The sequence below is a fragment of the Papaver somniferum genome, chromosome 7 (genome assembly GCF_003573695.1).
Source record: "Papaver somniferum cultivar HN1 chromosome 7, ASM357369v1, whole genome shotgun sequence".
Lineage (NCBI taxonomy): Eukaryota > Viridiplantae > Streptophyta > Magnoliopsida > Ranunculales > Papaveraceae > Papaver > Papaver somniferum.
Window position 1 is genome coordinate 3539906 of NC_039364.1, and position 12956 is coordinate 3552861.

The following is a 12956-nucleotide window of genomic DNA, read 5'->3' on the forward strand; positions in this document are numbered from 1 at the left end:
CACTGAGACTACCAGCATCAACTATCTTCTTGCAATGATGGCATGTACCTAGTACAACAGCTTCCCTCGCATTCTTTTTACTGTTGTATCTTACTTTACAGTCCCTTTCAAATTCATCCCACACTGGTGACCTTGTTGATCTAAGCTTTTTCTTCAGAGCAGTTATCAGTGGATCCTCACCAGCTTCTCTATCTTCATCACCTGAGCCACCTGTATGAGAGCTTGACATGTTGATGTTATCATCAGTTGGGTTTTCTTCTGGTTCTGTTGAGCCAATTGCTGAAGCTTGAACACTTTGTGATTGTGAACCATCCCTATAAATGATAGCATTTGATGTAGTTTGAGGCAAAGGGGTTGACTTTGAGGTTGCAACTGTCTTTCCCTTGGCTGGTTTTTTAAACATTTTTGCAATTTCCTGTATTGAAATGTAGATGCCCATAGGGTGAGAAGGATATTGTATCATAAGCTCGAAGGCAGTGGAAGGACACAAGAAATAAAACAGTAAGTTACAAAATATATTTTCACTATAGCTAACTAGAAGTAAAAGCTACTAAGCTAGATTTCTGTATCCAGTTTCACTAATTTAATTTGAGCAGGAATCATACAAAGAGGGAAACTAAGACACATGAAACTCTCAAGCATCAATGCTACAGAGCACTAATAATACCAGCTTAAACAAAAGACACTGAAAGCTTAGTCTTTGTTCCCCAGTCCCTAGTTCATCCAATACTATCATGTGTATGATACAACATTACCAAATCATTTTCAAGAACAGTGGTCACATAATCACATTCCCCTAATTATTCTAAAAATCTCTATGATGCATTTGCTGAACCCCTAATTCACTTTTCTCAAATCAAAAAAAAAAGGGAAAATCATACAATAATCGATCTAAACTACTAAAAACCCTATATCCATCCAACATCTAAAATTCAAAAACCAAAAATTAGAAGAAAACTCACATCAAAAGATATTCATCAGTTTCCCTATTTCCATAAAACTTTCATAAACTTTCATAATCTCAGATTGTTAGGCCTCATATTCTTATTTAAGAATAAACCCATCTCAAATCTTTCTCTAATTTCATTATACCCTAAATTTTTTTGCAAGACAGAAACCACAAATCCCTAATTTCATGAAAATCGAACACAAAAATCGAATATGGAAATAGAAGTACCTGATTGAGCGGGTGAGTGATTGTCTGATTGATAAGCAAAGCAACTGAGTGAGTGATTGATCGGGAGAGACAAAGAGTGATCGATTGAGAACTGAGAAGAGAAGAGAAGGAAAAAAAGAAAACGAAAAAAATGACTCGGTTCTCGACTGAATCCACTCAATCCAGGCAGTGATAATCGATTAATAGATGAAATTACAATTATACCCCTAATTCTATCGGATATCGGATGTTAACCAAACGGATATAGCCTAATCCGATATAGATAGGTTAAGGAAGAAATATCCGATAATTTTTTTTATCCGATATCCGATATCCGATAAAACGGATAAAATCCTATAGGATCTCGAATAATCGGAAACGGATTCCGGATATCGGACATATATTGATAGGCCTATTAGTAGGATCACAATGACATATGTTAGTAAATCTTCCAGCTATGAAGAAATATTTTTTTCATAAATTTATTTGTGAATTTTAGACCAAGCTCCCGATCTATAAATAGCTAGCCTTGATATCTCATTTTTGTAAAAGAAGCTTCAAGAGTTAAATTCTACATACTTACTGGGACATCAAATGCTCGTCAATGAACGTCCTGGTGAACGAACTTAGTTTCTCCCATTACGAATTCTCCATATCCCGTTGAAACGTTTCAGCTGAAATTTAATGAATTCTTAAATGTTTGTATGTGAACATTTGACGGTGGCATAGGTATAAAAATGATCGCATTACTCATTTTTTCCCTAAAAGAGCTTGTGGATGATAGTGGTACACCATATTTCTAACTTTTACGTACTCTCGCATTGCGCCTTTTATGTAGTTGAATCGAAAAGCCAAGTCTCTCCATTTACGGTTATTGGGATTCGTTGTACGCCCATAAAAGATGATAGTTGGTTGCCAATTATTCGATTCAAACCAGTTTCCTAGCTCTATTTGATTTCATGCTGTGGTTTCAATTTTATTACTTCCTGGCGGTGTTTCAATGGCCGCAGTCATAAATAACCCTGTTTTTTTCTTTCACTCAAGAAGATCCCTTTGTTTCCGGTTTAAATATGTTTGTTTTAGATCATATTGAGTTACCGACGTTGACTGAATTGTTCTGACAGGAGCCAACATAGACGAATCAGTAAGCTCAAGCAAGCCTCGTCCAAAACGGAAACGCAGTGTTCGTCTTCTAGGGAAAGTTCTGCATAATCCGAAATATTATGAACACGAAGAATATATGGAAATGGCTGTCAAAGATATAAAGAACGCCTGGCGTGGTCATATCTATTCGAAAGACTACAGCATTAAGGTGCTTGATGTTGAAGATGGTCTGTTAGGTACGTTTCAATTTTAAGAACCCAGTAGACAAAGATTGGATTATGGATGAAAGACCATGGGTACCAGATTGGCAGGATTTTCTGCTGGTACTAGAGGAATGGTTCCCATCTGTTCCGGCGTCTTTAATCACAGTATCCATTCTGGATTCAAGCTGTTATTCCTGTTGAGTTAATGTCCAAAGAATTAGGATTTGATATCGGCAAAGTTTTTGGTGGGGAACCTTTGCAGGTTGATGAATTCAGTCACTGAGAATGAAGGAGAAACACCTAATATATATTTTGAGCATTAGAGTAATGGTTAACGTGGCGACAAGAGTGATTGGTGGGTGTTGGTTAGCTCTTCCCAAGAATGATGAAGTGATGATAAGCTGTTGTGGGTGACTTTCGAGTACCTTGTATGTGTTACCTTTGTGAAATGATTGGTCATTATGCTGGTACATGTGTAGCCATGGCTGGATTTTGTGAAGAAGGCTGTAATGAGAAACCGGTGGTTGGATAAATCTCAGTTGGATGAAATTCAATCATATAGGAATTTGAAAGGAAGCCCAAAATGGAACAAACAAGGCAAAATTTACTAATATTGATTCATCATTTTTTTCTTCTCTTTATAATATCAGTGACTTTGCTTTGATAATATGCACCTCAGTTAACTAGCCATCTCCACCAAGGCGGCGACGACATCACGGCCGCAATGATAACTTTACAACTAGTCATGCATTTCTTTTTCTTTGCTTGTCAGATTGACTCGTATATTTGTTAGCATCTTGCCGGACCCTATTTCTGGGCCCGACCACATAGCACCATACTGTCCCAACTTAATCACCTGTTACAACAGGTGTGGGATTTTAATCTAAAAGGTCTCGGTGCTATGTAAGGAGATGCCCAAGCTTATTAGGCACCACATGTATTTCCTCTTATTCCATATGGGACTATCCTAGCTATACATATGTGATTTACATCGCGCCACATACTCCAACAATCTCCACCTTGGGGAGATTAAACCACCTCACCAATCCAATCATACTCCACCATATGATCACCGTCCGTATATGCTACTCATCGAACATGATTATTGTCACTACGTGCCCTGAAACCCTATTCCACCTTGAGTTAATGGGAAGGCTAGCACTAACTCCACCTTGAACACAACCTTGCCCACCATAGAAAAGAAGTTCAAAACAGTAGGTGCTCACTTAAGTGCAGTCATCTTATAAACATGCTTGTCTAAATTCTGCACCATTTTTAGTGCTGCCATGACCCTGTAATATACCGCTAAAATCATCATGCTCGTAATCATGTACCTTAAGTATAGTAAAAAATAATCTTGCAACGAATATCAACAGCAACTGTTCACTAAAAGTGCAAACATCAACTGCAAATTAACCCAATATTGTAATGAACATGTTGCACCATATAAGATGAGTTTAACATCTTTTACCGACTCTGAGTTTGACATCTTTTCTCAACTCCCAACAATAACCTAATTATAATGCAGCGGTAAGTCACCGGGGGTTTACATTTCGTGTTACTTCTATTCTTAGACAACATTGTGGGATCAAGCTTACTGTTATGTATATCCTCACCTTATCCCCAGTTCTTCACTGAATACTGTATTAACATCTTTATCACTACCAAAAATTCAGGAATTTAGAAAAAAATCAAATCAAATTTACCGCCATTACTTTGTATGACGAAGTGAATGAACTGCGTCCATAACATGATCTTTCAGGCAAACATTCTCAAGTCTGGTCTAATGGTAACTGCAAGATCAATCTTTGCTTATATAAAGACAACTCTCTTTATTGATGTTTAGAAAATCTCTCAAAACTAAACACAAAGCTCTAATCTTGCTCATATGATCAACCACAACTTTGGTGATCATATATATATAGAACTATGAATTCTTTTTCCTAGTCCTATTACCTTATTACATGTCTTTCCTTTTCTTAGAACTAGATGACTTCTAATTCCCTTAGGATTACATCAATTGCCTTTTCTTATCCTAACCAACTTGTTAGAGATTATCTTAGGCTTAATGTTGAAGTTAATCCAACATTCTCCCCCTTAAGCTTCAACCTTACCCGTGACATATCTTGTACTCCAATCAGTTGTCTCATTTCTTCAAACTTGATCCGAGCTAATGCCTTTGTCAATATATCTGCTTTCTGCTCAGTTCCTGGTATGTGTTCAACGTTGATGATCTCCTTCTCGATACATTCTCGTATGAAATGATACCTTTTGTGAATGTGTTTCGTCTTCCCATGAAACACTAGATTTTTAGTGAGTGCAATTGCAGACTTATTATCAATCTTGATGAGAACTTTTCAGGTTCTCTTCCTTTGATTTCACCCAACAGTTCTTGAAGCCATATTGATTGTTTAGCTGCTTATGTTGCGGCCATAAACTCAGCTTCGCATGATGACAGAGCTACTATGTCTTGCTTCTGTGAGCACCATGTAATAGGTGCTTCACCTAAATAAAATATATGACCAGTTGTACCTTTTCCATCATCTTGGTCAATATTATGACTGCTGTCACTATACCCAACAATTCCTTTTGATCCTCCTCGACCATACTTCAATCCACAGCTGATTGTTCCTCTTAGATATCTCAATATCTGCTTTATTACATCACCATGAGACTTGCGTGGACTCTGCATATAACGGCTTGCTACTCTCACAGAGAAAGCGAAATCTGGTCTTGTGTGTAATAAGTATCTAAGGCATCCAACATTTCTTCTATAACTTGTTGGATCAATCTCAGCTTCTTCTTTTGCCTTTGAAACTTTAAGTCCAAACTCCATTGGTATCTTAGTTGGATTACAAGTTTCAAGTCCTGCTTCTTTCAGAATTCTCCTTGCATAAGCTTCTTGTTTAATCTGAATCCCATCTGGCTTATCAACTAGAAACCAAGTCTTGTTTCTGTTGATTGAAATAATTTATTCTCTACATGCTTGTGTCCATTTAGTCGAGACCTTTGCTTCCTGAAAATTCCTTGGTTCATCATTAACAGAAAGTAGCATAATCTCACACTCTTCTGCATCTTGAAGAACATAATCCTCAAGATACTGTGGCTTTTGTATCTGTCTTGTTGATTTTCGCAGTGGAATGGGTTGAGTTATTTCATCGATCTCCTCCTCTTCTTCTTCTTCTTCTTCTTCTTCTTCTTCTTCGTTATTCTCAGTGTTTTCATTATTCTCTTCTTCTTATTGATTAACATCATTGTTTCCATTGGTATTGATGATTATGGGTCCTTCGCGTTCATCAATTACTTTACCCCATCTCATGTGAAATATTCCTGGATCCCTACTTGGTCCAGCATTAGTTTCTAAGGTTCTGAAACTTATGTGTCCTAACCTTGCGTGCCACTTCCATGTCTGATCTTCCAGTCTCATATTCAAACACAATGGCCTTCCAATCATGAGACTTATCTTGCAGAGTCTATTCTGTGAGCATGAGACTCTAACTAAAAGTCTTCCACTTGGGTCATGAACTGTTAGATAATCTTGTCTCATTCTAACATCACATCCAACTTCTGTAGCTTGTCCTAAACTTAGAATGTTGCTTTATAAGTTTGGAATGTAGTAGATGTTTGTGACGAGCTTCTGTTCTCCGTTCTTGCTTTGGAATAGGATTGATTCTTTCCCTTCAATCTCTACATAAGAACCATCTCCAAATTTCACTTTTCCTTTGATTTTCTCGTTGAGTTCAGAGAAATAGTGTCTCTTGCCAGTCATGTGGTTGCTGGCTCCGTTATCTAAATACCAAACTCCTTCTTCTCCATCCTTTGATTCGTAGTTCTTTGGTATTAGTTTCCCTTCGTTTAAGAGTACAACTTCGTGCATGAAAAGAGTTGTATCTGCTTCCCTTGTTTCATTCTTGTTTGCTTCTTCCATCTTTTGTATTCTTTCAAGGCATAGAGAGGAGAAGTGTCCTGGTTTATCACCTCTGTAAGAAGTAATGTTTGATCTATCCTTCTTTTCTTTCCCTTGGTTTTGATCATTCTGACTTGTTGTTTTATCTTGTGAGTTAAACCTTCCTCCCCTTCCTCGGCCTCTGTTTACTCTACCACCTCTTCCACGACCTCTTCCTCTTGTCGCAGAGTTTTGTTGGTAAGAGTTTGTGTACAAGATTTTTCCTTGAGTTTCTCCATTGTTTTCTTCATCAAGGATTCTCTCTTCATATGCTTTCAATCTTCCAATTATATCTTTATAGCTAGTCTTCTTTAAATCTAAGACTTGTTCGAATGAAGCTATGATATGAATGTACTTGGATCTTGGTAAACTATTGAGAAACTTCTTTACCAGTTTATCTTCATCAATGGATTGTCCAAGTGACGCAGATTTTGAGGCTATCTCTGATAGCTTTCCAGCAAGAGAGTATCAATGGTATCTGTTTCTTTCATCTTCACTCTTTCAAATTCAGACATTAAGGTTTGCAGACGGGCTTCTTTAACTCGATCAGCTCCGAGATTACGTGCCTTTATTGCATCCCAAATTTTCTTTGAAGTTTCCTGTTTACCAACTTGTAGAACAAGACATTCTGGTATTGCTTGAAAGAGTAATCCAATGACAACATTGTTTTTGTCTGTGTCCAATGTACCAGGTTCAATTGTCTCCCAAACTTTGTGGATTTTCATCAGTACCTTCATTCTCATGGCCCATACTGTGTAGTTTGTGGCGTTGAGGATTGGAACTTGTATTGATGGTGGCGTGAACTGTTTTGCACGTATGATGGTGCTCTGTTCTCCCATGGCTCGGTGTAGACAAGCTCTGATACCAATTAATGGTAACTGCAAGATCAATCTTAGCTTATATAAAGACAACTCTCTTTATTGATGTTTAGAAAATCTCTCAAAACTAAACACAAAGCTCTAATCTTGCTCATATGATCAACCACAACTTTAGTGATCATATATATATATAGAACTATGAATCTCTTTTCCTAGTCCTATTACCTTATTACATGTCTTTCCTTTTCTTAGAACTAGATGACTTCTAATTCCCTTAGGATTACATCAATTGCCTTTTCTTATCCTAACCAACTTGTTAGAGATTATCTTAGGCTTAATGTTGAAGTTAATCCAACATGGTCCATACGGTGTCCATACAATATCTTTACCACGATAAGTAATAGCACTACCAGCCACAATAACATCATCCATTCGGTGTTCATACAATATCTTTACCACCATAAGTAGCAGCAATACCGGCCGCAATAACATCTAGGTTTGCAAATACCGTAGCATGATCTTTCATAACTTCTTTTAGCCAAAGACGGTGAATGTATAATTGAAGTCTTTAGGGAAATAAGTACATGTCGTTCTGGTATTGCCTGGGATAGAGAAGCATGAAAATGAAGGAGAGGAAGGGTTTTATATGCATTGGAGCATATACTTACGGATTCACAGACAGTATGGAAAACACCTTTACATATGCCAAGTTCTGGCATATACCAAGTTCTGGCATATACCAAGTGTAGTTTTGACTACAATAATTTTACTATCAGATGCGAGCTTAATTGATTATGAAGGATTCATAATCACATTTGGAATTGTATAGAGGACATGAGTCAAGTATCAATCGTTTATTCTTTTGACAACGGCATCAAACTGCTCCGTCATTCCCAAGTTGTTCGACTTGACCCCATTGGGGGAGCTTCCAATCAAAATGGTACAGCAGTCGAGCAAGTGGAGAAACTCAACATTTGGTATACCAAAAACCACACCTGGACACATCCTTCTACCTGACTCAAATGGAATATACTCAAAATTAGTTCATTCGTAATCAATATGGATACCGTCTAACCTCTCTGGCTTGAAAGTTTTTGCATTATGTCATCTTCTGATTGCCCAAGCATTGGTGAATCAGTGATGATTTTGGTTAGCTTGAAGATTCGTCAGGCATTTAACGTCAAAGTGAATTCTTCACAGTAGTTTATTATGTACAGTTTGGTTAATATGAAACTGTTTTAGATTAGGAAACTTGGGATTCTGTTTTTTAGGAAACTGTTTGGGAATCGTCGGGAGATTTTGTCGGTTGCTTTATCATTTCCGGTATAGTACGGGGAGATGCTAGAGTTACCGCATGTTTATCCCGAAAAGCACTATGTATGATCACTTAGTTGGCTCGTGCAATGGTTTGGTTTGTGCATTTCCATACCACAATTTAGTTCTAGATCCTATCTATATTTTTAATCCCCTTACCAGAGAATATGCTTATCTTCCTCAACTAGTTGTAAAGAAAGAAGACATTGATCCTGGTCTCATAGAAGATCCTGATCTTATAGTTGAAGGAGAGGTTAATATGTGTAACCTATAGCATGTGGATTTGGTTATGTCAGGTCTACTAATGAGTACAAGGTTGTTAGAATCCATTACCTCGATGAATACTGCGAGGAAGGGAACGTTGAAGTTTACACACTTGGCAGTGGTTGTGGGTGGAGGGCGATAGGTAAGACTACCTATGAAATAGCGTCGATGATGTGGGGTGTGGGTATCTACGCCAATGATGCTATTTACTGGACTTCGTACAACTTCGTTGTGGCGTTTGATTTGGCTAATGAGGAGTTTCGTTTGCCGCCTGTCCCTCCCTGTATGCAAAACTGTCGACAGGACGATATAGGTTTACTTGTGGCACTGGGAAGGCATTTGTGTCTTTACATGGATGATGAATATCGTCTGGAAATCTGGTCCTTGAAGAGAAGTAGCGAGTCGAAGGAGATCTGGTGCAAGGAGGTCGATATAAATTATGAAGGGGTAGTGGGTACTCATGAAACGATGTTGCAGCCTGTTTTACTTACAAAAAACGGAGAGATCATATGCTTATATGCTGAATCTGTCCTTTATTGTTATGACCCGAAAACAACAACTTTGAAGATGGTTTCCAACGAAGCATTAGCTGATAATTTTGAATATGTAAAAGCAATTGCTCACATAAATACCTTTGCATCATTGGAAGCTTTGGGAGAAAAATCAAGGAGATACACGGTTCGTCCTCGCAGGGTCCATACTCCATGGGATGATATTATTGATGAGTTGGACCGAGTATCCCTTGGTGAGGAAATTGATACGACCCGTTTCAGACTCAGGTGATCATGTTAAGTTTTATTTATGTTGGCCTATTATCTTTGAATGCTGGCACTTCAGAATTTGCTAAGTACAGATTAGGAAATTTATGTTAAGTTTCATTTAACAAAATTTGTAGTTTCCTAATCCAGATTAGGCAATGGCCTTGGCAACTTGGCAAGGTTATTCTGGTACATATATTCTGTTTCCTGACAAGTTTCCTAATTCGAGTATTAAAAGGAAACGGAGCAATGCTTATTTATATCCCTGCTATAAATACATATTCTGTGCTATAATCTCTATTGTCTTTGTCTGTGTGCGCAAACTGCATGCAAGAAAGGAAAATGAAGACGAAAAGGAATTGCAGTGAACTGTGAATCGCCATAGGCGCTAAGATTTCTAAGTCTGAAAGATGTTGATCATGGAGGAAAGCGATATAACCAGTTTTCTTCTCGTTGTAATTGTATTCTTTTTATGTCTTGTTTGTCTATATCAGTGTCACGAGATTAGATAAATATATTCTTCCGGGCAGCAGTCGGTGTGGCGGCGATGATGGTAATGGTTATCGTATCTGCAATGACGGTGTGCGTATTGATGCAAACGGGAATGAACATAAAATAACAAGAGTTCGCGCCGATGGTAGATGCCTGTTCAGAGCTTTAGTTCGTGGAGTTTGTTTAAGAAGTGGCCAAGCTGTACCAGATGAAACTCGTGAAGGTGAACTTGCGGATGATTTAAGAGCTCGGGTTATTGACGAGCTAGTGAGGAGGAAAGATGAATTTGATCAATGGGACCTTGGAGATTTCGATGTATATGTGGAACGTATGAAGAAACCTACTGTATGGGCCGGAGAACCTGAATTACTCATGGCTTCGTATGTTCTTCAGACACCGATATCTGTTTTCGTAATTGAAAGCAGCTCAGGTAGTTTGAGAAACATAACAAACTATGGACAAGAGTACGAAGAGAATGGCGAGGCTATTAAGGTGTTGTTTCTGAATTATGGTCACTACGATTTGCTTGAAGAATTTCTTTGGGAAAAAAGTTGTCAGAAATTGTAATGTTCAGTGATTGTGCTGCCTCTTTCGAAGAAGTTGTTTCGGCTTAGGTGATGAAATCCAACAGTGCGCATTTAATTGTAGTCGCAATGGAATTGATTCTTGATGTAGAAGTAGAGATAGGATCACCATTAACAGAGATCCTCTCAGTGAATGACCGGAAAACAGATGTACATTGCGAATGGCGAAGTAGCATACGCCAAGAAACAAACTAAGCATCATGGTAAATCAGGCGCATCAACGTTGGAAATTGTCTCTGTGATTGCTATGCCGGAGAATGCTGGTATTTCAGGCGACCATGCCATGAATATCTGATTCTATGGCAAAAAAACTGCATTTTTCCTTAATATTTGTCAAGTAGATTCTTATTCTTATATGATTAACATCCATTAATGCGACACAGTCTACTGAAATTTTATTAGATAATAATAGAATTTAGAATTTCATAAATAATTGGTAACAAACATCAAGCAAATGGAAAACATTCATTCTGTCCATCTGACAGAGGCTTTGGAAAAACAAATAAATGCAAGGGTGCATGGGAACATTTTCACCATGCAAATTGGGCAGATAAGTGAACTGACCAATTTAGTGATGGCCGATTCCTCCAATGCCTCCACCACCGAAACCTCCACTTCCGCCGCCACCACCTCCAAATCCGCCACCGTACCCACCTCCGGATCCTCCACCTATTCCAGAACCAATGCCGCCACCTTTGCCAAACCCACCACCGATGCCACCGCCTTTGCCAAATCCTCCACCAATACCGAATCCTTTACCAATTCCTCCACCAATGCCGAATCCTTTACCAATTCCTCCACCTGGGCCACCACCACCACCACCAATTCCAATGCCCTTACCAATTCCGCCTCCAAGTCCACCACCTTTACCGTAACCACTGCCAATACCAACACCTTTGCCGATCCCACCACCCAAGCCACCTCCTTTTCCAATTCCACCACCTAAACCTTTACCAATTCCACCTCCTACACCAACACCTTTACCAATTCCGCCACCAAGTCCACCTCCTTTACCATAACCACCACCAATACCAACACCCCTACCGATTCCACCACCAATTCCACCACCTTTACCATACCCGCCTCCAATTCCGCAACCTAAACCCTTGCCAATTCCATGGCCAAGTCCACCACCTTTACCATACCCACCTCCAATTCCAGCACCCTTACCAATTCCACCTCCTACACCAACACCTTTACCAATTCCGCCTCCAAGTCCACCGCCTTTACCGTAACCACCGCCAATACCAACACCTTTACCGATTCCACCACCTAAACCCTTACCAATTCCATGGCCAATTCCACCACCTTTACCATACCCGCCTCCAATTCCAGCACCCTTGCCAATTCCTCCACCTAGACCCTTGCCAATTCCACCACCTAAACCCTTGCCGATTCCTCCACCAATTCCACCACCTTTACCATAACCTCCGCCAAGTGCACCACCTTTACCATACCCTCCTCCAATCCCAACACCTTTTCCAACGCCTCCACCAATACCTCCACCTTTACCAAACCCAATTCCTATTCCCTTACCAAATCCTCCTCCACCTCCATATCCACCTCCAAATCCCCCACCTTTATGAAATAAAAACTTTTCATCACCATTTTCATCTTTCTTCGAGCTCACAGCAGCATCTATAGCAACAACACTCGCAACAAAAACATTAAAACAAATCAAACTTTACAAGAAAACTACGAGACCAACAAGATTACTCCTCCCACTTTTCATGTTTGCAAGATTTTTTTGTTGTGAATGTGTTTGTGTTATTCCAATGCAGCATTTGGTGGATAATATATAGAGCTAACTAAAGTACGTATCTGGCATTTTAATAAATGTTCGCATCAACTACCATCTAACTTGCAGAGTAAAGACGCTACAGTACCACCACCACTCACATAAAAATATTGAAGCATTTATCATCATGACTCGACTTCTCGATCAATGTGGTTGGATAATATTGATTGCATTGTACATATGCATGTTGTACCTATCTACCACCACGTTCACATTGATAGATGTGTAGATATGTAGTGAGATCAAAGTTCCATCCGTGAATATCCATAAATGGAGTTACTATACTTGTACATATGAGCCAAACTAAGGAAATTGGCTCATATACATGTATGACCAAAGGGTATCATTATGCACTCTGATCCTGGTCAGGTAGTGTAGGTGATGATGGGTGATTGGCGTTGCCACCAGCGAAATGGGGAAAGTTTAAGTTGTTTTATGTGAAAATGGATTCTAGGGTATTTTGAGAGCCGGTTGATAAATGAAGTCAAGTAGTCAGATTGAGCACACTTGCCCCTACCA

General features: G+C 39.0%; 1 protein-coding gene across 1 annotated transcript; it reads right to left on the minus strand.

The window, feature by feature from the left end:
• Window positions 1-11019: 11019 nt before the first annotated feature.
• LOC113293921 (glycine-rich cell wall structural protein) lies at window positions 11020-12323 on the minus strand (the record flags this gene model as incomplete). Its single annotated transcript, XM_026542364.1, has 2 exons — window positions 11020-11911; window positions 11948-12323. Coding segments are annotated over 2 exons (1080 nt in total), but the record flags the coding sequence as incomplete, so codon positions are not given.
• Between the last annotated feature and the right edge of the window lie 633 nt (window positions 12324-12956).